This window comes from Pantherophis guttatus, chromosome 1 (assembly GCF_059756535.1).
Source record: "Pantherophis guttatus breed Tessera chromosome 1, ASM5975653v1, whole genome shotgun sequence".
In the NCBI taxonomy this organism is placed as follows: Eukaryota; Metazoa; Chordata; class Lepidosauria; order Squamata; family Colubridae; genus Pantherophis; species Pantherophis guttatus.
In genome coordinates this window covers 75,967,530-75,993,238 of record NC_142063.1, presented here as the reverse complement: position 1 = coordinate 75,993,238, position 25,709 = coordinate 75,967,530, and the positions used below count along the sequence as shown (strand labels likewise).

The window sequence follows — 25,709 nt, the reverse complement described above, 5'->3', positions numbered from 1 at the left end:
CATGAATATTTTGATGCCACAAATGGAGCTTTGTGTCTCAGCCAAGGACAAATGAAGCCAAGTAGGCCATAACCCCTCCCAGAACAAAATAACTCTGAAGCTAAATGAGCCACATATTTTAAAACACTACAAATCTAATCCTTAGTATTTCTTTAGAAAATAATATTGAGGCAACGTATTTAATTCACAACTTGTTTTGCTACTAATTTCAAGTTTTTCCTTGATAACTCAGTATTTTTGTCCAATTCTGTGGTTTCCACATTGCTCTGCATTTAACTCAATACAAGGCTTGCATCAGCCATAATCCCAAACAAACTTTCCATTAAGTCTGCCATATAGGCACTATTTTTTTCCTGTCCAATTATGATTCTTTTTTATTCACTAAAACATGATTTCTCTCAGAGACTAAACTAATAGGTACAGAAAATACAGCTCCATGGGGGGAAAAAATATTCGCTGGCTTTTGGATTTTCTAAATTTTGCACCTCTCTTCTATTGAATGTTATCAGAGCTTCATGTGGCTTCTACCAATATATAAAGGGAATATGAACAAACTAACGTCACCAATTGTTGGTGCTTGTTTTTATCTGACTTGTGATATGCCAGTATGTAAAAGTAATCACTCCCCTGAATTCAATAACTGCTTGTAATTGAAAGCTGCAACAATTTTAGCCAAACTCTCTAATTGGCATCAGTCTCTTGTATCTTTGTAAAAATAAAAATAAAATACTGCTTCAGTTTAGTAACATCTGAGCCTTGTTTGTATATTGCAACCATTGTTGTGATCTATCTGAGATTCAGTTGACAGATGGCCTGATATACTTCTGCAGAGTTCTGTGCTACAGAATTTGTTTAATGATGAAATTCTCAGGCAGCAACGAATCCCCATATTATGACAATCCTACTATCTTTTCCGTTTCAAGGTCTTGAACTCTGTTTGCTGAAGTGTTCTGTAATCTTTAAATTGATAAGACTTCAGTGACTTTTTAATAGAGGTCTTCAGAATCATTTAAGAATGGGCCATAAGAATCCTGTAGAACCTGTATACAGGCAGTCCTTGACTTGTGACAACTGAGCCCAAAATTTCTGTTGTTAAGTGAGACATTTGTTAAGTGAGTTTTGCCCCACTTTGCGACTTTTCTTGCCACAGTTGTTAAATGAATCACTGCAGTTGATAGGTTAGTAACCTGGTTGTTAAGTGAATCTGGTTTCCCCATTGACTTTGCTTGTCAGAAGGTTGCAAACAGTGATCAGCTGATCTTGTCATGAATATGAATTGTCAAGCATCTGTATTTTAATCACATGATCATGAGGATGCTGCAAATGTCATAACTTAAGAAAAACATACATAAGTCACATTTTTCGGTGCCGTAACTCTGAACAGTCACTAAAAAACTTGTAAGTTGAGGACTACCTGTACTTTGTTTCACTGTGAAACAAGGTTTGTGAAATGTATAAAGAATTATTATGGTTAGAGACCAGAATTACAGATAGAAGCACATTAAAAAAAAATAAAGCAAAAACAAACAAAAAAAACAATTGTTGGTGGATGGGCAAATCTATCTATTTTTACAGTATACCAACATTTGACTACATTCAAGGAGATAGAATCACACTGATCTGATAACAAATGCATATAAAAAGATCAGAATTCCCTTGGTATTTTAGCAGGCAAGGAGTTACAAGGTAGATCACCGGATCCTTATAGAGGGTGTAGCAGGGGTGAAATCCAGCAGGTTCTGACAGGTTCTGGAGAACCGGTAGCGGAAATTTTGAGTAGATCAGAGAACCGGTAGCGGAAATTTTGAGTAGTTCAGAGAACTAGTAGTTCAGAGAACTAGAGAAATGCCACCTCTGGCTGGCCCCAGAGTGGGGTGGGAATGGAGATTTTGCAATGTCCTTCCCCCAGGAGTGGGGAGGGAATGGGGATTTTGCAATATCCTTCCCCTGGAGTGGGGTGGGAATGGAGATTTTGCAATATTCTTCCCCTGCCACACCCACAAAGCCAAGCCATGCCCACAAAGCCACACCCACAGAACCGGTAGTAAAAAAATTTGGATTTTACTACTGGGGTGTACCATAGTAAGACATGTGCTGTAGTTTCAATAACCTCTATCTACAAGATCACAGTCTTAGTTCATAGGGATCTTTTCGTATAGGTCTTCCAAGACTGCTGTGGCGTGTGCACTGGGGTGTGCTCAAGTTATAAAATCTATGTACGGCAGGCTCAAATGACCTGATTGTTTAATAAAATAATACTCACATAATTATTTAGCCCTTTACATGAAGGGATTTAAATAGAGATGCAATCATTTTTTCATCACATACGGGATGGCTTTATGAAATAAATACTAAACTGATGGCATTTGTTCATCCAGAATCCTTTTATGATTTATTATTAGATCCTACATTAAGTTCTGATAGCATTCAGTGGTGGTGATATGCAAAAGTTCAGGAAATTCAAACACCGAGGCCAAAGACATATTTCTTAAACTAAAAGTGTTTCCTAATGAAACAGAATAAGGGTAAGGACCTCCATGCTTTTATTGCTTATTTGTGATCAGTTCTTCTGTTTCGATAGATTGTTTACTCATTTGCCACAATAACGTATTAAATTGCTTCCTCCAAGAAAAACAAAATCCAAACAATCTCAAAGTAAGCATTTAGAGCCATCCACCAGTAGCAAACTTAAAAACTTACAGCCTGCATTACTTTAAGGGCTTCTTTGGGGAAGAACTTGTCTGGGAATAACAGATGGAAGAGATACAGGGAAAGACTAGCACTCATGATAAACCTCTTTGCTCAACACAGGAAGGAGGCCAGATGTTATTAGTTTACCACTTTTCTCAATCTTAAACAGGATGTAGCACTCTTCTTTAAACAAAAACCACATCCAAGGATTCACCACAAAGAATGTACTATAGCTATTTTGGAAATTAGGATTGGAAAATCAGGATGGAGGTACTCTACCTTTTTTTCGAAAATATATTCTTTCCAAAAAAGGGAAATGCATTTTTTTGGAGAATGTAACATTTATTTATTTATTTATTTAATTTGATTTTTATACCACCCTTCTCCAGCAGGATTCAGGGCGGTGAACAGCCAAGGTAAAAACATAACATACAAAATTTAAAACAATTTAAAAAGATATTAAATAGTTTCGGCCCACAATTTAAAAACACCCCAATAAAATCAATTACGAATTAAAACCGAAAGATGGGATCAAGCCAGCCCGGCTAGATGAAATAAGTGAGTTTTAAGGGCCCGACGAAAAGTCCAGAGATCCGGGATCATACGTATCTCTAGGGGTAGGTCGTTCCAAAGGGCAGGTGCCGGCACAGAGAAGGCTCTCCCTCTGGGGGTCGCCAGCCGACATTGTCTGGCCGACGGCAGCCTGAGGAGGCCCTCTCTGTGCGAGCGTACTGGCCGGTGGGAGACTATTGGCGGCAGGAGGAGGTCTCATAGATACTCAGGCCCTAAGCCATGGAGCGCTTTAAAGGTAGTCACCAACACCTTGAAGCGCACCTGGAAGACCACCGGAAGCCAGTGCAGCTCGTGCAGGAGGGGTGTCACATGGGAGCGCCTTGTCGCTCCCATAATCCCCTGCACGGCCGCACTCTGGACCAGTTGGTGCACCGGGTGCACCAACATATAGTTGCTGCTTTATATAGCAGTGCCCTTCACTCTTGACTGGGTTCACATAACATTCTAAGTCATTAGGAGATTTATAGCATATGTTGTATGAATCAGAGAGGTTTGCAATCATGGTTTAATCTTGGTTCTTATACAATAAGAACTCAGCCAACAGATATAATTTGTTTAAGCAACATCATTTGTTGCTTAAACAAATTATATCTGAATACAATCTGTGAATGCAACCACTGATTGAACATTAGGCTTTAAGGCCTAATTCTTCCAATTCTGCAACATACATTCCTGTTTATCTTGCATTCCATTTCCCTTTAAATTATTCCTTGTAAAAGTGTATAATTGTATTTTCTTCTTTTGATTTGATCTTTTGCTTCCTTACTGATCTGCTTAGATGTCACCATACAAAAATCAACAATTTGCTTTAATTTTAAAAGTTATCTTGTATTATTCCTATACCAATAACAGAAACCGTTACTTGCAACAAAATGATATATACTGTATATATTGCCATATGCTGAAAAAGCCTTGAAGATCCCTGATGGTTAAGAATAAAGAAATCATGTTATCTTTTGTAAGGCCAGGTTGCAATTCCTAAAACTGTTCCATAGCTAACCACCCATTCACTTTCAATATGATGATTTTTTCCTCATAATATGAAACAATTATATTACATGAAATAAAGCCTTTTCCTAATACATTGATTCATTATACTTATTTTTAACAGAAGTGGCATCTTGGCACAGAAAATCAGCTCCACTGCATTCCCTGGAAACACAGCTTTCTTCTTTTTAGCATTCAAAAAAATGTGCTTGCCTAATTCTCATGGTGATACCACCAATGCATGATGTGATAAAAGATTTGTTCTTTAGCCAGCTTGTTGCAGAGCTTGATGCTGTCTGAGGACCAACAGAGACTGAATGATTTCGGTGCCTAAGGAAGCACATGGTCTCCTGGTTCCTAGGCTGATGCTCTCAACCACTACAGTACACTGGCTCTCTTACCATATAACATATACCTGGAAAAATGCAGTTTTTCCTTAAATACATCACTGTTGTGGAAAGATACATTGATCTAGGTTCTGAAAAAAATTAATTTTAAACCAATGGTTTCTATTTCAGCTATTGTCTCTACAGATTTTTGTCAAGATGATTAGCAAAAGTAGTTTCTAGATCTAGGTCATGGTGCCTGTTTGTGATATACTTCCGTTTCAAAAGCGGCAGCCCTTGGCTCAAATACTAAAGCTAAACTTCTATGGCTGGAAAATTATTATAGTGATAAACTTGTCAAGACCATGGAGCAGCTTTTTGTAAAAAAAAAAATAGGAATATGTATTTCTCTCCACTTTAAAAAAGGTAGAGAAATCAAAAACATGTTAATAATACTTTATTTTTTTTAAAAAGTATCTTTATATAACACAATTTTATGTTATTCGCAATAATGCCGGTCAATTAGAAATGTATGAATTGCATGTGCAGACATTTCAATGTATGAAGTAAGATTTGACAAAGAAAATAATCTGAATTGCCATAATAGTCACAAGCAGGGGTGGGTTCCTCCCGGTTCCGCCGAGCCAGTAGCGGTGATGATATGATGTCACCGTCCCCCCGCTCTCCTGCCCCCCGTTATTCTTACCTTTTATTTGGCCCCGCCCCCAATCTATTGCTGCCTGCCAAATCCCAGCTGATCGGCTAGAAGAAAAAAACAGTTTAAACTCTTGCTGCGGGGCTTCAAAGGGCCGCCCTACAGCTATCAGTGTTAAAAGGCAGTGTGGTGGTAGACCGGTACCTCCAAAAATAAATGGATAGACTAGTGCCTCCAAAAATAAATGGGTAGACCAGTGCCTCCAAAAACAAATGAGTAGACCGGTGCCTGCAAAAACAAATGAGACGACCGGTGCCTGCAAAAACAAATGAGTAGACTGGTACAGCTCTGCAAGCAGTTAAAAGCCTGGTAGACCAGTACCTCTGCTAAATCCTAAAGAATTGTCACATGACCATCAAGCCATGCCCACAAAATAAGCCACACCCACAGAACCGGTAGTAAAAAAATTTAGAACCCACCCCTGGTCACAAAACCTTTTGAGTATGGAACATACTTTTAAAAACATTGCTATATGAACCCTGTAAACATCTATAACTCTAAGCATTCAAAACATCTAAAACTGGGTTATCAATTTTCATGCTATTAATCCATTAATATTAAAAGTAATGAGTGTTTTAAAAGAACCCAGTATATAATGCTATTATTAATGTAAGACAATCAACTCAAACCTTAAAATTACAGATTAGGGATAAAAAAAAATCAATCAAAATTAAAAGTACTAGAGTAAGTTTACATTTTTGAAATACAGACAACACATGTGAAGATTTAAGGTTGTAGAAGCTAATATATCAATGAAAGAGACTAGTAATGTGCTGCTTAGTGAGAAGAACATTTGAATTATATAAAAATAATTATTATAAAAGTTATTCTTAATAGTTTGAATGACGTTAATCAGGTTCTTTAAAAGAAAATTGTTATATTTAACTGTTTCCACTTTCAGTTTTGACAAGAATCATTAACATTGTGCTTTAAAAACCATGTGCAATATATAACATAATTACTGTTTTTAATTACAGGCACACAACCTGGGGTCTCAGGAGTACACATTACTCCCAAATTATTGGGTGCAGCCTCCCTTGAGGCCCTACAAAATTTCTCCCTGAATTGTAATTGACAGGCAGGACAATTATTGAATACACGAGGAATGATTATGTGTCATCAAATTGGTACTAACTTTTAGTGACTACATCGATAGATTTTCTCTGTGATGACCTCTGCCTAATCTGAACTTTCAGGTCTTTTAACGGTGCACTAATTGCCATTGTAACTGAGTCCAATTCACTTTGCTGCTGGTCACCTTCTTCATCTCTTTCCTTCCATCTTTCCCAGCACTGGAGCCTTTTCGAAGGAGCTAGGCCTTTGTATGAGGCTTCCAAAGTAGGATAATTTGAGTCTGATCATTTGTGTCTCGAGTGAGAGGGGAGTAATTACACCGTATTTAACTTAATGCTGACTAAATTTTTATCCCCACTCGTCACTTTTTTCCTCATGGTCTGACATCCTTCCTCTGCAGCATGTTAAATTATGAAATACAGACATCAGCTCCAAAAAGATATTGCACAATTCCTGTTTTAGTGAATAACTGAAAACTCTGGTAGACACCAAAAAGGGATGAAGAGGTTTGAGAAAGGTTAAGGGAATAATTACGTAACAGAAATAAAAGTAGAAGGCATAAATGTTTTGTTTTCTTTCTTTTTTTTAAAGCTGTTCTTTTCTCTCTCACATTTTTCTATCTTTGTTCCTGTTTGCTTTGTATATTTTGCTACACTGAAAATTTCTAAATGTATATATAAATTGTATGGGAACACAGGTAATGCTTAACTTAACCACCATTCATTCGTCAACCACTAAAGCCTTGAAAAAAGTGACTTATGGTTTATGATTGGTCCTTGCCCTTACAACTGTCACACATCCCCACTGTCTCGTGATCAAAATTTGGGCCGTTGGCAACTGTCATATATTTTACACAGTTTCAGTATCCTGGGATCATGTGATTGGAACCGGCAACATTTCCTGCCAGCTTCCAAGAACAAAGTCAATGAGGGAAGCTAGATTCACTTAATAACCATATGATTCACTTAACTATAGTAATTTGCTTAAAAGCCGTGGCAAAAAAAAAAGAGAGAAAAAGGTCATAAAATAAGGTGTGACTCCCTTAACAACCACCTTGCTTAGCAAAGGAAATTCTGGCCCCAATTGTAATTGTGAATCAAGGACCACCAGTAATATATACACATATGAAGAAAACACTGGTAGACATCAAGTGTAGTTAGGACCAAGATTCTTTTTTTCCCCAATTTGGAGAATGAGGTTGTACCTAGAGACAACTTGTATTGAAAAAATTTGCAACAAGCAACCTATAAATGAAATATTACTTTTGTATTCCACATTCTGAGACTGTACAATCGCTAATGTAGGAATGTAATATATAGGAAATGATACTCTGAGTTGGACAGAATTATACTTCGAGTGTATAGTGAAGATATTTCAAGGGTAGCTAACCTACACGAATACAATAGTAATAATTGCATGTAATTGGGTCTCTATTGTTTATAGGGATGAAAATGTTAATATATCAGGACTAACAAATACACAGTATATTATTCTACTGCAATTATTAATCCACCCATGAATTTACTGCTTTATCTTAGTAAGAGTCACTTGTCTTTATTACTTCCATTCTGTTTTAACACAGGGATACTAGTAAGCTAAGACATTTGTTGTGATGATTACTGAGATAGTACTTAATATGATACATATCAAGTGACTGGAAAATTAAGAAATCCTGTCAATACATGGGCACAACTCTGCTTACAAATAAAATCTTTTAGTTTATAGTCCATGAGAGGACATCTACATACAAGCAGCTGTATATATTTCTAACTGCATTTAATCTTTAATTAACTGACCTTACTTTAGCAGTCTTTAGATGCAATATACAAACTATTCATCATTTTATGCAGTTGTTACACCCTTCGATGTATGCATTAAATCCCATTTCAGATTTTTCTCTTGTATTACAATCCTATTCAACTGACATTTAAATGAATTTGAATCTGACGGTTCTGCCCTCTATTAGTTTATTAAATCAAAGGTTTGCTGTATTCTTAAATCACGTGACTTGAGAATCTTAGACATGCCTACAAAATTTTAATTCCTGCATAGCAGAAATATTGTCTCAACTTGTTGTAAAGTATGCGAAGGATGGCTAACTTGTGAAAGAAACTCTTTGTAACCTACCATGATTATGCCACAGATAATACCCAATACAACAAATATCAAGAAAATTACAATGTAGAGCCATGCGTTTAAACATCCAATTATGCCGCACATAATACCCAATACTACAATGCAAATATCCAGAAAATTACTCTTAATACAGTGCCGTGCATTTAAACATCCAATGCTGAGACATGTGATTTCCATGTCAAGTGACCCAGATTATGCCTAAATACATCTATTGACATGACAGCTCAATAATAGCTATACAGTAAACAACTGTGTAGGAAGATTCGCTACAGCTTCTGTAGATTGTGGTTCAAGCAAGGAAAGTGTTAGTCCAAATGACAAACCAACATTCACAGCTCTCTTCTTCCTATCCAAGATAATAAAAACCCATGAAGCAGTAGTATAACGGTTACAGCAGAAAGGGACAACTTTTATATTCTCAAAAGCGTGACTGTTTATGGGTTGACATTGGAAATTCATTTGATAGGTTATTCCAAATCTGCCATGTAGATTCTGTAACACAGTTATCAACTACAAGAAGAGTTTCTTGGCCAAGAATGGTTTCTCTTTGCGCAATGTGAATCTTAGAGCTTTTTCTATATGTAGTTCAAATAATAAAAACTTTTATTGAAATGTAACAGAACTCAAAACATTCTTAAAATGAATGTTTTAAGGAAAGGCAGCTAGTTTATACGAAAACTTCCCTGAAACAAGAATACTCTAGCTTGCAAGATTTTATTTACAGATTCCTTAGCTCAATCTACATTTTGGTTTCTTTTTATCCTCAGAAAAAAAGAGCATCTTTATAAATAAAGTTTATAGTAAATAACCAAGTCTCACATATTGATAATCTATGACATGTCTGAATAATATCCTCTATGGAAGAACTGAATCATTTGCTGAAAATTCACCCATAGATATGTTAAGAATTTAATAACAATGTGAATAGTTGTGATATGCAATTTTGTGAGCTTTTTGTGTCAACCATCCTTATGCTCTAGAATTAAGCAACAGTGGATTATCCATTGTGCACAGGGTATAATTTTTGGTTGTGGCAGAATATAAATAATCTCTCTATTAAATCCTGAAGAATCTACAAAGGCATTTTAGCCTCGCCCAAATCTCAGTTAATTAAAAAAAACTAGGAAATAGCTAAATCAAATTTAATAGTTTGCTTTAATTCAGTTATAGTCCTCCTTTCTATATTCATGATTTATGGAACCTATATACAATGTAGAGGCGGTCCTCAACTTACGACCACAATTGAGCCCAAAAATTCCATCACAAAGGCAGTTATAGTTACAGTAAATCACTGCAGTTGTTATGTGAATTATATGATTATTGTTGCTGGATTGTTGTATCTAGCTTCCCACTGGGAAGTTTGCAACTGGCAATGTGACCCCACCAATTATGATGCAACCATCATAAATATATGCCTATTGCCAAGTGCCCAAATTTTGATCGTGTAACTGTGGGGATGCTGCAACAGTTGTGTTAGAACCAGTCATGTCACTTTTTTCAGCGCTGTTGTTACGTCAAACAGTTACTAAATGAATGGTTGTAAGTCACTACCTGTATACGATGCATACAATGGATTTCAAACAGACAGGGCAAGCTACTGTATATACTATATAATAAACAAGGCGTGAACCCCACACTCGCTCGCACAGATGTCACCTAGTCAGACAGTGAAATATTTGCAAGCAAACAATCACACTCAGAGAGCATTCAAGGATCCCAAGAGCTAGTGTCCTTTAACAGCTGCCTGCAATTACTGCAGGGTTCGAATCTCGCCAAGGCTCAAGGTTGACTCAGCCTTCCATCCTTTCTAAGGTAGGTAAATTGAGGACCCAGTTTGTGGGGGCAATAACTGACTTTGTATAAATATACAAAAGAATGAAGGCTATTGCTTAGGGCATTGTAAGCCGCCCTGAGTCTCCGGAGAAGGGCGGCATATAAATCAAAATTTAAAAAAAAACAAAAAAAAAAACATGTGTCTCTACCTTAACACAGGCTTGTTCCAATTATGCAATAAGATCTCACCCCTTAGGTACCGAAGGAACATGAAGCCTAGGCTATTTGTCCCAAAAATCAGAGACAGTTGTAAGTCACACAGTTAGTGATTCTTTACATCCTGGCTCAAACCTAGAAATATTGTTCCCACAAGCTATAATGGCAAATTTGTTTTACTTAAAAGCACACAAAATAACTTTTCTCTGGCTATATAGATAGCATCTCAGTCATCTTGAAAAATTAGGCTCACCTCCCACCCTTGGGAAATTTGTGAGGTTAAATGCCTCACACGAGAAGCTTGTTTCTGTTGTTCTAGAAAAAATAGCACACATCCATGCTTGAAATGCTGGAGAAGGTATGATATTCTGTATTCAGGAATCCAAGTAAAGGAGTGGGGGAGGGGGAATAAAGTGCTTAGCTGAAATTACTGCCTAATCTTGGCTCCTGTGACAAAAACACACAAATCTGTAGAATATCTCATATATTTCTACCTCCTAGCTAGCATTTGTGAGAGGTTAAGTAATCATTTTGTTTCTTCAGTCGTCATAGCTGTCAGAAGCCATGGAACAAGGGCTGGAACAAACAAGCCTTCAATAAAACATCAGGTATTTTATTGTGCAACATACCATAAAGAATTCCATTTCTGCTCCACTTCAGCTCATGCCTAGAGTTAGGTGAGTCAGTGTAATTTTATTCTCTACATTATAGATGCAATCCAGTCATTGTCATTTTTATTCTCTATGTTAAGAGACGTAATGCATAGTGTGCAGAGAAAAATCTAATTAAATGACATCATTTTTAAAATAAGATTTCAACTCTATTCACAAGACAAGAAATCCTCAGGCAGGTTTATATTATTACGTATTACTAAAAACAGATATTCCAATATAAATAGTCTTATAGCTGCTTGGATCTTACATCATCTTTTGAAGCCATGAAAAATTCAGAAAAAGATATTTGAAGCACTCCAGGCTTTCTCTCTTATTTGACTAACTCTTCAAAGAAATAGAATAAGTAAAGAAACTTCGGTTGGCACAGAAAGCTGTTAGACTGGTTCAGTTTATACAGCTTGCAAAATTCCTCTGACATTTGTCTTGAAGAGCTTCTGACCTCTTCCAAGTCAAGAAAGGACAAAACACAGATAGTATGTGTAAAAATATGAGTGCAGCCATATGAATCTCTTTCCTTCTGATCAGACAAGTCCAGAATTTTTGAAGCCCAATAACGAAGTCACAAGAGCTAAGAATACACCTGGATTCTGCTTGTCCAAGATTTTGAGAGATCTATTTCCCAGTTAAAAAGAAGTTTATTTCCAACACAAACCATCAGTGGAAGTCTGAAGCAGTATAATTCCCATTTTATTACTATAAGAGTTTCAACTTTTATCCTTCTGGTGGCTCCTGTTATTTGACATCAGTCATCTCTAGAAAAGTGGGAACTTGTGGCATAATCGAGATCATAGTTCCACTGTCCCTTCAAATTCCATCATGTTATGATACGCTAATATGCTCTCAGGCCGATTGGGGCATATCCCATTTAAACAGATACACTTATTTAATTCTCTCACCTTGAGCATATGGTGAGTAAGCAAATGACAAATATTCTAAGTTGTTTTTGGATTATTTCTGTCAAATATCAAGGTATTATTAAAGGCAGGATGCAGTATTTGAAAGTACAACAGCAGGAAGAAGAGGATTATTAGACTTGAAGCTACAGGTGCTTCCAGATGGAAAGCTCCTACGGTGCACCTATAGTTGCTTAACACTGGTTTTTATGAAGATGGGAAAAATAAAAGTTACAAACAGCCAACACTGTTGCCTGGGTCCTGTAAAAGTACAAGCCTGGAGCAGGGCGAAGGTTTCCCACAGCTAATTCTGCCCCTTCTATTTAACAAGAGTTGTGCTAACTCCTTGAGGGACCCGGAGCTTCGCCTTTCAGCAGAAGCAGCTCCTGCCATTCTAGCCTTCACAATGGAGACCCCTCTCCCACCTCCCGTCTTCCTCTTTTCCACTCAGGCTGCATCGCAGCAAATGGATTTCCGCTCCGAAGACCCTGCCGAGGAACCGAGGGACGCACCAAACACTGAAGGTCGGTTTTAGAATTAAAACTCCCCACTCGGCAACGAAACAAAACTTTCCGATAGGGGGAATCGGGGATACGAATCAAGTACGCGCAGACGATGCCTTCTTCGGCAGAAACTCAGCGGTAGGTGTGGCAGTTTCAACCGGGACAGCTGTTCTGTTCCCTCCCTGCCCGCAGCGAGCAACGTGGGAGGGAGATCCAAAACCACGGCCGGGAGGCAGCGAGGGCTGCAAAGAAGAGCGAACAGCCCCCCGTGCCGATCGCGGCTCCCCTCCGCCCCCCCTGAGCTCCGGCCGCTCTTCCCTCCCCGGCACAGCAGCTGAGCGAGGACAATCGCCCTCTGTCTTCCCACTTCCAGGACCCCTTTTTTCCCGAACAGCCGAGCGCGACGGAAAACGAGCCAGGGGAATATGGGCGCCCTCGTACTTACTCGGGAAGCCAGGTCCAAGAGGCATTTCCCAATGATGGGGGGGGAGGGTGTAGGAGCCCCTCCGCTCAGAAGCCTCTCTTCGGCTTGGGGGAGTCAGCTCAGCAGGCACAGGGAGCCGCAATTAACTGGAGCCCCGCTATAGCCCCCGGGGAGCAGGGTTACTAGGAGACTCACCTCTTCCGACGGCTGCTCTGAGGATTCCCGCTGAGCGGAAAGTCTCAGGGCTCCTCCGGTGCAACAGGCGGGAAGGGAAGGCACCTTTCCGCAAGCCCTTCAGGCTGGATCAATCCGCCTCCCTCTCGGCTGGCTCCGGCGAGCGATCTCTTCGGGCCGAGCTAGCCCCTCCCCCTATTTCAAGCTGCTGGACGTCCAGCGAAAGGGGCCTGGCCCGCCTCCCGGGCGATGGGCGGACTTGGGCAAACCCCCGAGGCTTCCAGGAGGACGTTGCGGGAGCTGGTCTGCTCTGGGCAAAGGAGGCCTGGCTTTAGGAAGCCGGGAAAAACGCGGAGTTTCCTCCACCCCCCTGCCCGCAACGGGGCGGGAGGGACTTTCTGATCCAATTAGCCCGCTGCCGCTCTGGGGATGAACCGAGGCCCTGCCCAGCAGCCGTGGTGACTGAGCTGGCCATCCTGGAAATGGGGCGAGAGAGTCGGTATCCACCCAATTTTGGAAGAAAGAAAATCTGTGGGCTGAGGGCTGGGACGCCATCGGAGCAGCAGCGCCTCTGCACGTGTGGAAAGCGCGGAGCTGCCAATGAGTAATCGAACCCTTCCAGTCCTACCTCTAGGGTTAGGCACAAGAGCTTACGCCCGGGCGTCAGTTTCACGTATCTCCGACCGCAGAACCCGTCCCCCTCTCAGTAGATTACACGAGCCCTCGATGAGATACTTTGCTTGGTAAGCATGCTCATTTATTACAGGAAGATATGACAGAGAGAAAAACTATTGCAATATCTAAGATTGCAATATCCATTTTAAAAATAGCTACTGCACTTATTTAGGTAAACAGGCCGTATTTATCTAGTAAGCCATTAAACAAATACGCCTAAAGATAGCATTTAAATGTTCTTTGAGTTAGGTGGAGAGTTTTCCAGTCAACTCCTCTCTACCAAAACAAACAGAAAACCCCAACAACTTATGATTCCTATGGACACTGTTCTCAAGCTGTCTTCAGAAGGACAGCAATAAGTCATAAGTATGAAGAATCCCATTTATTGAAGCTGTTGCATTGCACATGGAAAAGCCAACTTACCTTTTCTGCTGCTTTGTGTCTTCCTTGCCTATAATCATCAGCCTGTCACTTTGTTTCCAAGAGCAAAGTCTGGCTAAGAAAAACTCAATGGTGGTCAATGTATTTTTGTCCACTCATTTGCTCTGACAAATATAGTTCCACTTCTGTCATTCTGTTTTAAAAGCTTCAGAAATCCTTATTAAGTCTTATAAGGGCAGTCTAAAAGTAATGAAAATATAAAAGTTTTTGAAGTGCCCTGATATTTCTTCATCTCACAAGATGTTACAAAAACAGAGAAAGAAGCCTGGGGCAAAAGGCTGACTGAAGGTTGAAATGCTGGGCCTTGAAATGGAATGTGGGAGGGGATGATTAAGGTTCAAATTAAGCAGTACCAGGTGCTGCAATAGTTTCAGGTTACATTCAGGACTGTTAAACAAATAGTGTTAGGTCTCCGATTTAAAAAAAAAAACCATCCTCACGTTTTAAAAAAATATCCTCACATTTCAAAATTATTGGTTATTATATCATGATGCCTTGAGACTAAATTTACATTTACTTTATATATACCACTGTTTAATAGTTATTTCATTTAAGGCAAGGTTTTCCATTTGACCTATGAACTTTTCCATATCTGCAAGATTTTAAATTTTTTGAAGTAATGCAAATGACAGTATTCTTCTGAAGAATAGACACAATATCCCAATCTATATTACTAGTCATTAAGCTTCTACTGCCAACGAAAATACGCCAGTACTTGTTTCTAACTGAAGTTCACACCCAATGCAAATGCTTATGAGTCATTTATGTGTAAGAAATAGTCACTGATTAATTACTCAATAGGAAGATATTTTGTACACATTGAGTAGGTGCATGGCATTACATTAAGCCAAAGGAAGCAAGGAGTGTAAAACCTAGCCACTGTATCAGAAAAATACTTGTGTTCCCATAAATTATCAGAAAGTTCAGTCCTAGAAAATTGTCCATAGGAACATAATCTTATTTTCCTTAGCAGTTTATTTAAAACATCTTATTAAATAGAATAGAATTTTTTATTGGCCAAGTGTGATTGGACACACGAGGAATTTGTCTTGGTGCATATGCTTTCAGTGTACATAAAAGATACGTTCATCAAGAATCATAAGGTACAACACTTAATGATAGTCAGAGAGTCAAATTTAGTGGGTCTTACCAAAAGAATCAGTGCATCAAAACCATAACTAAGCAAACCTAAATAACTATAATTATCCTTCTTCAAAGGTGATTTACTAGGGTGCAAATAATAGGAGGGGACTATTAGTCTACAGTATGATATCCAAAAGTCAGAAGCAATCTAATAGCATATTTTCAGACTAATACATTTGTTGAAAGGTGTAAGCTTTAATTACAGTGTATTAAAAACATTATGTTTGTTCAGGTTTGTACACAGTGTGACCTATTTGTCCCACTTAGAATCCACTGGGACATTGATGACAGACTATGTATTGATAGAAAAGATTGTAACTCAGAGTTGAACTGGGGGTCCTTGGTGCTTCTCATTACCAAAATAGGTAACATCATCAGTGTTAGAGGGGTGGGGAGTTGCTTGAATTTTATATAATGTTTGCCCTGCCACTGTTGATGGGAGTGATCTTGGTGATTTCTTGTTTACTGTTAGCTGAAGAGAAAATCCAACCCCTTTCTAGTACTGAAGTTTGTTACCTAGTTTGGTAATGAAATGTTTTCCAGAAAACAACAAGCTCAGAGAGTACCAAGGACCCCACAGATGATGGTATGTATTACACGAGAGAAGGTACATGCGAAAGTGGCTCTAATCTTGTGTGTGAAGTTGTTGGAGCCTGTAATGGTGGTGCTGCTGTTGTGAATGTGGGAGCAACATAGATATTTGGGTTGGTTGCAGGTTCTACTTCCATGTTAACATCATCTTCCATTGTTTTTGATTGCTTGTGAGAATCTGCTTCAAGTTGGGTGCAAGCCTGCCACCCAATGCCTAAGAAAGTACAGTGTTTATTTGGTATGGGTTGTAGCTTACAGTAATAATACACTTCAGGGCTTGACTTTTGAACTGAAGGTAACAACCAATTGTTCTGTTTTTGTGAACAATTTTGTGAACATCACTGATGTCAATGTAACAGTTTGATACCAGACTATGTATCTTTACAACATAAGTATTTTATCTTTGCAATAAAGGTAAAGGTAAAGATTTCCCTCGCACATACAGTATGTGCTAGTCATTCCCAACTCTAGGGGGCGGTACTCATCTCCGTTTCAAAGCTGAAGAGCTAGCGCTGTCCAAAGACGTCTCCGTGGTCATGTGGCCGGCATGACTAAATGCCAAAGGTGCACGGAACGCTGTTATTTTCCCACCAAAGGTGGTCCCTATTTTTCTACTTACATTTTTTACGTGCTTTCAAACTGCTAGGTTGGCAGAAGCTAGGACAAGTAATGGGAGCTCACCCCGTTATGCAGCACTAGGGATTCGAACTGCTGAACTAATAACCTTTCGATCGACAAGCTCAACATCTTAGCCACTGAGCCACTGAGTCCCTTTTTATCTTTGGCAATATTGACCTGAAAATTAATAACATGGCTGTAGTCACACAATATGCCAATTTTTTAATAACTGACTTAGACTAATATCTTCTATATTCTTATTCCCTGAAATCTCTTTTCCTTGAAATTCATTGATATTATCTGCAACTAAAAAAAAAGTCTTACATCAAATTCCATCAACATCTCAGTTTCCACACTACCATCAATCTTAGTGCCAACCAATCTATAAAACAAGTCTACTTCCTTAATGTCATGGTAGATTTATACCGTGCATGGATTTAATCAACTCATAAACACTATGTCACACAGGAACTTACAGATCACGTACACATACCACTTCCACCTAGAATACTAAACATAATCAATTCTACCATTTATATACAAGCTGTATGCTACAACCACATTTGTTCTGACCCACTTCACAGAGATGCTTTGGTGGACTTAAACAAGCATTCAGAGGCTGAACTTCCCCTACAGCAAGATCAACAGACAAATCAATAGAGCTAGGGATGGCCCATTAGATAACCACAAAAACAGAATAATAGAATATCACTGGTTGTCTCCTATACCTCACAGCTCAAGCCACTCAGATGCATTATTAATAAGCTACAACCCATACTAGACAATGACAGTTCATATTCTAGGCATTGGGTGGCAGGCCTATATTTACAGACAGACAGAAGCTGATTTACATCCAACATGAAACAATTCTCACAAGCAACCAGAAATGGAAAAATGATCTTAATACCCAAACCAAATCATACAACCAGAACAGATGTCTACTTTGCCCCTATATTTACATGAAGAGCACCATCACAGGCCCCAACAACTTCACAGTAACATGCTCTTCCTCTATTATAATATATACCATCATCTCCAGCAATGTCTCTCTGGATTCTAGGTATGATAAACAGATGAGATTTTGTGCAAAAGTATTATTGGACACAAGTTTGTTATTGGACTGATGCAAAGACAAAAGAGTAACAGCATTTTAACCTCCCATGATACTTCGTTACAGAATTCAAGATACCGTAGTTACCTCTTTTTTAAAAAAGAAATTACAGAATTCATCTCATTGTTCAGAAAATAGATTTCTCCAAAATCCAGAAGCTGCTTTTTAATTGTTCTTGATTACTTAAAGTGTAGTTCTGGTGTAGAGTGTCACTGCTGATCCCCAAATTGGCAGGAACAAATTTTCCTTTATGAAATTCATTTGGAGCAGTTACAAACAAACTTTTATTTCTTGAGAAAAAAACAGTGTCTTTTCCAACTCTATAACCTTTTAGCATGCTATAAAAAGAATCATACAAAAATTGTGGCTTTCAAATAGAACTCTATAGCCTGCTTTACTTTCTTACTTTTTATATAGAATTTTAAGGAATTGCACACCACTTTTAAAGAAAGACATTTGATTAAAATGATATGGGATAAGATTGAACTTGCATTTTTTTCTCTCCAGCTTGGAACAGAAGAAAAAGTAGACAGAATATGCATAAAACAAACTTTTCCTCCTTGATCTCAACTAAAAATATGCAAAATAAAGTGCTACCTCCTATCAGTACAAACATTATTTCTCGGACCATTTTTTTAACTGCTAAAGACACATAGGAAGAGCTCCATCTGATCTACAATTGTTCAATTGTAATGATTTGTAGAGTCTTTGGCAGAGGTCTCTCCCCCACCACCCCTTCATTCTTTTAATGACTTGCAAAAAGGATTGAACTTGAGACCAAACAGGTTTTACCACTGAGCTATGGACATTGTTAACATCCTGCCAAGTTTTCATTTTCCCCACCTCTGCAGCTAAAATATCTAAGAGCCTGCTTTTTTATGCAGAGAAAAGCTTATATTTTCCACCCGTTAATATTCCTAGATTAGCTGTATGTAATTTATGTATCACTGATACCTAAAAAATTGAAGACAATAGATGCAAATAAAGTGAGCTATTTATACACAGCTTTCAAATTCTTTTCTTGTTCTTGATCATATCTGTATATTAATTTTTTAGAAGTGGGTGCTGAATTTATTTTAATTATCTGCAAGCATTCAAGGCCTGTAATGAAAACCTTGAGAAAAATACTTGTGGATATAGCCTATTCCCTTTAGACAGTAAAGTATCAAAAAGTAAACACTCCCTCTAATATTACATAATACAATTGTAAAAAAGACAAATTTCTTCTTAACGTGGTTGAAACATTGTGGTGTATCTGTTGGCAAAACTGTCTAGTCATCTATTGGAAGAATATATTTTATAACATCCCTAACAAATGCCTTCTCAATTTTTTTAGACTTCATCTTTCCCTTGTACTCTGGTTGCATAGTTGTTGAGCCTAAAAGTTATGCGCACTAATCTGCATTTATTAAAACCATGGTTTGTCTACTGATAGGGTTAGTCTATCAACCATAGTTTACCAATCACACTGACTGGATTCATTCAACATATTAAACCAAAACCAAATAACCTATACTATAGTTTAGTGGGATGTGTAAATGAATTTGCACAACATACTAATTCATGGTTAACTGAATAATTATTTGTTATAGTAACCCAATTGCCTGCATTCACACAATTCACAAACTATTTTAACTAAAATTGACTCAGCCTTCCATCCTTCCGAGATTGATAAAATGAAGACCCAGACTGTTGGGGGGTGGTGGTGGTGGTGGTAATATGCTGACACTGGAAACCACTTAGAGAGGTCTGTGAAGCACTATGAAGTGGTATATTAGTCTAATTGCTATTGCTAAATAGGTGAGTAACTCTACCCATATTATCCTATTGGTAAAAATAATTTACGTACTGGAAATTACTGGTAGATTTGGGATAGATTTTCTAGCACATACCAGTAGGTAAACTATTTTCTAGTAGATTAAATCCATATTCTTAAATGCAATTACAGTAGTAGCATTTGTTCTTTCATGTTTTTTTCTACAATTTAAAGGATGTAGTATTTACACATAATATATTTAGTAAGAAACTGAAGGCAATTTTATTTTTTTTAATTTTTTAATTTAATATTTGAAGGAGAAACAATGAATTAATTTTGGTCCTGTACCATTAAAATCAGTCCCATTCTTACTGCCTTTAAGTGCTATTTTGGAATTCTTTTTGTCTTCCTTTAAAGTATATTGTTTTAGGTAAGGGATTTTTTCTTTTCTAAAAGAAACTGGGTGGAACTGAAGATTCTCATGGCACAGCTCTGATGTGGGAGGAGGTTATAAAAACTCAATTTGTGTGGTAAATGGAAAAATGTATCTTTGCAGTTAAGAAAATGACATGTAGATCTTACTGGACTGTATCAAAAATTATGTTTGGACATTTTCTATAACACCTGTAATACTAAAGTAGATTGTAATGCAAATGTTTTCTCACCTTCTTGCTAACATTGGTTTTTCTTCTTTCTTTTGTTCTCCGCTGTATGTAGATCTTTTTACTGGAGAAAACTCACCTAACAATCCACACTTGCCTCAACTGTCACATAACTGCTGGATTTTTATTTTATTTACTACTACCGTACATTCTAAGATAAATCTACTGTGTCAGAACTACAGGATATAAAACAAACCCCTCCTTGATGCATGGTCTTCTCCTTAGGAAAATCTTTTCCTTTCCATTCTTGCATTTTCTACAATGCCTTTCACTAAGGCTTCTAAACTGCCACGAACAGACTACCGCTAGCCAACCACGTTTTTAACCTAGCAACCTGTGCAATAAATAAGTTTGGGTAGTTCGGTTAGGGTGTCATTTAAATCAGTTAAATTAACCCCAGGTGGTTAAGTACGGCGTCAGAGGTGCCCCCTCCCCCCCAACCTAAGGGTGAGAGAATTGCTGCTACACTCCTGTATCCCTAACTGGTTTAGGGAATGGACAAATTATTATTATTTATTTCTATGAGAAAGACTGAAAGGGCCTCTTTTTCTTCTCTTTCAGTTATTTGGTCCGTGGTCTGAACTCCAGTTACCCCTCTTCCCACCCTCTATCGAGAATTCAAGCCATGTCTCCTGGCATTTCCCCTCGCCCCAAAGGTGCTTTTTCAAGAGGCAACTGGATTTAAAGTTTTTCCTGGAAGACGTTTCGTTCATCATCCAAGAAGCTTCTTCCAGGAAAAACAAAGAAAAGTGCAGTTGCCTCTTGAAAAAAGCAGCTTTGGGGACACCCATGACCAGCATGACTGAGAATCTCCATAAACTTTCTCCCTTCGCCTTTCTTGGACCGCGGCCCGTTCCTTGCGGTGCCCCCTATCGGCGAGAGGGAACCTTGGCGAACGAGGCCCGTCGCTCCGTTTCTAGGCCTGGCCGGAACGCAAACGGGTTTCCCGCGTAAATCGCTTCACTGTTTTCGTTCTCGCTCCCTCGCTCCTCCTCCTCCTCCTCCTCGCCAGGTTATGAAACTATCGAGAGAGATTCCTGGAGGCAAGTGCCTGAGTGGGGGTTGCCTATCCCGGCGAGCTTCGGCATTGCTACGGGGGAACGTGCAAGCTAGGTCGCGAGACTCCAGGTGAGGAGAGGTCTCTTTCCCCCCCCCCCCCAAATACTCTTGGCCGTGCAGTTGCTGTTTTCTTTCTAACTCCTCGGCCTGTCCCAGAGTCTCGTGCCTTGGAGAGAGGGTTTCTTTGCTTTGGGCACGTGTATAGCCTTTGCCTTGCAGCTGGGCGTCCTGCTAATGCTGATGACCGACTTCCTGGTCCTCTTTCCATTTCTGAATGGGCTTTGCGTTTCCGAGTAAGTCAGCCCTTGAGTATATCAGAAGAAAGAAGTTTCGGGTGCCTATAAGTAAAGTCTTGAGTAGGAGAGAGAAAGCGTTTCGAACGGATTATACTCCTTGCTCTATGCTGATGGCAAAACACACCTTTGTGTGTGGAAATGTGTGTGTTTGGCGAGGGGGAGAAAGAGAGAGAGACTTCTCTGCACCAGGATCCCAAAGCTGCGTTTTAGCAGGTTAGATGTAGAGAACTTGTCCTAAACTCAGACAGGAGTGCAGTCTAGCAGTCTCGCAATTCCTTAGCTGCATGGGAGTCTAGAAGTCTTTTTTCTCTTAAGAAAATGCTACATGGTAGAGGAGGAGGTAATGTGATGTATCAGTTTGGCTTCTTTCTGACCTTTTTAAAAATTTCGACAGAACTTTGTTCTGTTGATGAATGTGACATATGGAAAGGAAATACAAAAATCACTGGCCTTAGGATGTGGTTAGAAACATTTCTGTAAAAAAAACCTAAATTGCATATATCGGTATGCTCCTGTTTTGAATGCATTGTTATAGCTTTTTTCTAATCTGGTGCCCTCCAGATTGTCTGTACAACTTTCATAATCTTGAACACAAAACCCTGTATACATTATATTGGCTGTGCTGATAGGTTTTGTAATCTTGCACATCCAGAGTTTGCTGGGTTGAGGAAAGCTCATCCATTTTCTGAACTGAATTGAGACACAGGATGAAGATGGGACAATCCAGTTATTTACTAGGAGAAAATGGCAATTATAAAACTGAGGACAAGCCATATCTCCTTACTTGCATACATCTGAATCTGGGCTAGGATAATTAGATGCCGCCTGTTTAAATTTTAGTAGATTGTCAAGGCAGAATTATGCTTTAAATTGATTGTTTGCTTTTCAGTCTTTAAGAAAAAAAAACAGTACAAGTAGATGTAAAGGCTAAGCTAGTAAAACTGGAGATTAGATAGAAATGAGGGCCATTAAAGACAGTTTATTTTTAAGTAAAAATTGCATTTGTAATTCAGAGTAATAAGACTGAAGCAAATGTCTTCTACTTTCTCTGCTTTAATATATGTAAAGCCACACCATAATTAGATGGGGGACTTAATGAAAAGTTATCTAGTTTTTCCTCTAGTATAGAACAGGAACAATTTAGAAATAAGTAGCAAATAAGAGGCTTTCTGTGGAATACCTTTAGAGACTGCCACAAGTTGGAAGTAAATTGGCATGGGTTGGCCAGGCCTGAATATGATGTATCGGTAGGTTGGAAGGCCACATAAGCAGCCTTGAGTACCAAATGGAAGAAATACTGAATATAAATATAATTTTTAAAAAGTTTAAATAAGAATTTGTAGTAGCAGAGAAACTTGACTTCAAAAAGATCAAATGCTTAGTTTTCTGATGACTCCTATTACATTGCTTTTTTCAGTTGAACAAAATGGGTTCTAGGAAGCAGTCAAAGGATGAGCATCTGAATCCACGTGAGCATCAATCAGAAAAAGTGTCAAAATCATCTGGAAAAAGGAAGCGAGACCATGCAGAACCGGATAATGAGTTACAAGCAAAAAAAATATTTGTGAGGAAAACCAAACAACTGCAAGAAACAGGTAACCAGTGCCATAGCTCTTTTTTTATACCAGGGACTGCAAAAATGGTCATGTAAATGATTTAGTAATTATTTGGCAAACTGAAATCCATCACATGGAGGTAAACAATGTACTGATTATTGAGAAAGACTTGCTGCTTCTAATTAATTTGCTTGAGAGGTGTATTTTATTGATACTTTTTATTCTACATCTTACAAATTTGAACAGGTTCTTTAAAAGGCACTCCAAGGTGAATGAAAACAATTAAAATAGCTGATGGAGTGGTGACTTTTGGGAGGTCTAGAGGCAGTGATTTTTCAGAGAAGATAGTATAATTCTGTTTTCCTGTCTTTGAGGCTGTAAAAATGATTTAGTAACATTTTTTCATACTGCATCCACACATTCATTTATTGAGTTCTACCACCATAAAAATATTGATTTCTTAAACTTGCATGATTCAGAGACAGACTCAAGATATGTAAGGACTGTCAAATTAAAAGCGGTGACTAATAGTGGCTGGGCATTTCCTTTTTCAGTCCTTTGGTCAGGCTTATTTGCTGACATTCTGCTGTTGTCTCCCTGAAAAATAGAGCAATACTGTGATTTATTTTTCTCAGAATTTCATTACAAAAGACTGCTTGCAGGAGTATAAGTGCTTTAATTGTAACACAAAGTTGAAATAATAGATTGAGACTACCCCTTCCCAAATAGCCTCCAGAATAGAATAGAGGAGAATTTGTTGCCTATGTAAAAAAGAGAAAGGAAGGGAAAAGAAATCTTAAATAAAAATACTCTAGTAATCTATCTCCCTTGTTGGATTCAGTTTATTGACTCCAACGTATTATTTTCAAAATTGGGTGGAAGAGGAGGAGCCCAAGGAGTCTAGCTTATGAAAGATAGAAATATACAGCCAGCTTTTCCTTTTATATTTCTTTTCCAGCAATGCAATTGGCAGATGATTCTTTCCCCCACCTGGTAAAATGCAGAAGAGGGAGGACCAGAGAAATCAACTAATCACTTTGCACATGCAAAATTAGCTTCTTTGTCAGTGAGTCAGAACAGATGAAATAGAGGCAGCATAGGGATGGGGCAGCAAATTTCATGCCAGTGTACTTTTTTGTTGATTCAAGTGTGGGTGGCACTCATTCAGCATCTGGGAAAAGTTGTTACAGCCTAGCTGTTTAGATTATTTTATTTAATGACCTGTATCTTTTCTACTTTATGTATAAATGTTAAAGCATAAAATAGTTTAACAATTTAGATAACGTACCTAAACACAGACAAGCTAACTTACTTTAGCCTAGCCTGTTGTGCAAGGGTCAGTTTGTATTGTTAGTTTATTGTTCAATATATTCTGCCAATTCAGAAAATAGAATAAATGAAATGCAGATCAATCCCTTATGTGCTTCTCTTTCAATGCTTTGTTTGCTTAGCTTAACTTTGGCATCATCTGTCATCTAAATCCAAACAGAAGTGTTAGCATCCTTAAGTTACCTTATGACCTCCTGACAAAGAAGGTACAAAAATGAGGTTGGGTGGGGATGGGGAATATTCCAGCTGTAGCTTATTTATTTATTTATTTATTTATTTTTCATATTTGTATACCGCCCTACTCCCGAAGGACTCAGGGCGGTGAACAGCCATAATAAATACAAATACATATAGAAGTTAAAAACTATTAAGAAACAGATTAAGTAATTTAGGCTCAAAGATTAAAAACATCCAAATTTATCTAAAGAGGTTTAAAACCCAATTTAAAAGCCAGTTTAAAAGCCAATTAAAAAGGGAGAGTTAGGCCAGACCAGCTTGTTGGAATAGAAATGTTTTCAGGGCACGGCGGAATATGCGTAAGTCTTGGATGTTTCGTAACTCCGGGGGAAGCCCGTTCCAGATGGTAGGTGCCCCCACAGAAAAGGCTCTCCCCCTGGGGGCCGTCAGTCGACATTGTTTGGCCGACGGCACCCTGAGGAGTCCCTCTCTATGGGAGCGAACTGGTCAGTGAGAGGCTATTGGTGGCAGGAGGCGGTCTCGTAAGTACCCTGGTCCTGAGCCATGGAGCGCTCTAAAGATAGTAACCAAAACCTTGAAGTGCACCCGGAAGACCACTGGGAGCCAGTGCAGCTCGCGCAGGAGGGGGGTTACATGAGAGCGCCACATTGCTCCCATCACCACCCGCGCGGCCGCATTCTGGACCAGTTGGAGCCTTCGGGTGCTTCTCAAGGGGAGCCCCATGTAGAGAGCTTTACAATAATCCAGGCGTGAGGTGACAAGGGCGTGAGTGACCATGCATAACGAGTCCCGATCCAGAAAGGGATGCAACTGGTGAATCAGCTTATGTGCTGGTCCCAACAGATTTTCATCATCATAATCGATTGTGTCCCATCAAGTTGTTGTCTCCAACAACAATGAAGGGAGTGAAATAAAGAGAGCATGAATAAATTACATCTGTTTTCCTTTATCTCGTGTGGTGGCTTTAATGATAATGAAGCCATTTTTTATTTCTAAAACATTTTAAAATGTCTTAGAAATTAGCTAGGTAGTCCCTGTAAAGGTGAGTGGGGTATCATTCAATTTGAACCTTTTTTTAAAAAAAGTTCTTTGCGCCACTCCAAAATTAGCTTCAT

At 38.6% G+C, this 25,709-nt stretch overlaps 2 protein-coding genes across 16 annotated transcripts in view; one reads left to right on the top strand and one right to left on the bottom strand.

Annotated features, from left to right (window-relative positions):
* Positions 1-14,586, bottom strand: part of PACSIN3 (protein kinase C and casein kinase substrate in neurons 3) — a 39,570-nt gene extending 24,984 nt beyond the window's left edge. For 3 of the 8 annotated variants that reach the window (XM_034417529.3, XM_087883091.1, XM_087883084.1), the window contains exon 1: positions 13,181-13,320. Coding sequence is in view for 4 of the 8 variants with exons in the window: in XM_060687571.2 (XP_060543554.2) it covers positions 13,007-13,031 (25 nt within the window). In the remaining 4 variants the exon portion in view is untranslated. Of the gene's footprint in view, positions 1-13,006; positions 13,321-14,257 lie in introns of those variants that run through there. The other 5 variants (XM_060687573.2, XM_060687572.2, XM_060687574.2 and 2 more) reach the window with 3 other exon arrangements.
* DDB2 (damage specific DNA binding protein 2) overlaps positions 12,407-25,709 on the top strand; it is a 36,080-nt gene continuing 22,777 nt past the window's right edge. The window contains exons 1-3 of one of the 8 annotated variants that reach the window (XM_087883043.1): positions 13,560-13,902; positions 20,718-21,284; positions 22,929-23,106. In XM_087883043.1, the coding sequence (XP_087739169.1) occupies positions 22,938-23,106 (169 nt within the window). In that variant the 5' untranslated portion in view covers positions 13,560-13,902; positions 20,718-21,284; positions 22,929-22,937. Of the gene's footprint in view, positions 12,700-13,420; positions 13,903-20,211; positions 21,725-21,830; positions 21,852-22,928; positions 23,107-25,709 lie in introns of those variants that run through there. The other 7 variants (XM_087883042.1, XM_087883052.1, XM_087883056.1 and 4 more) reach the window with 7 other exon arrangements.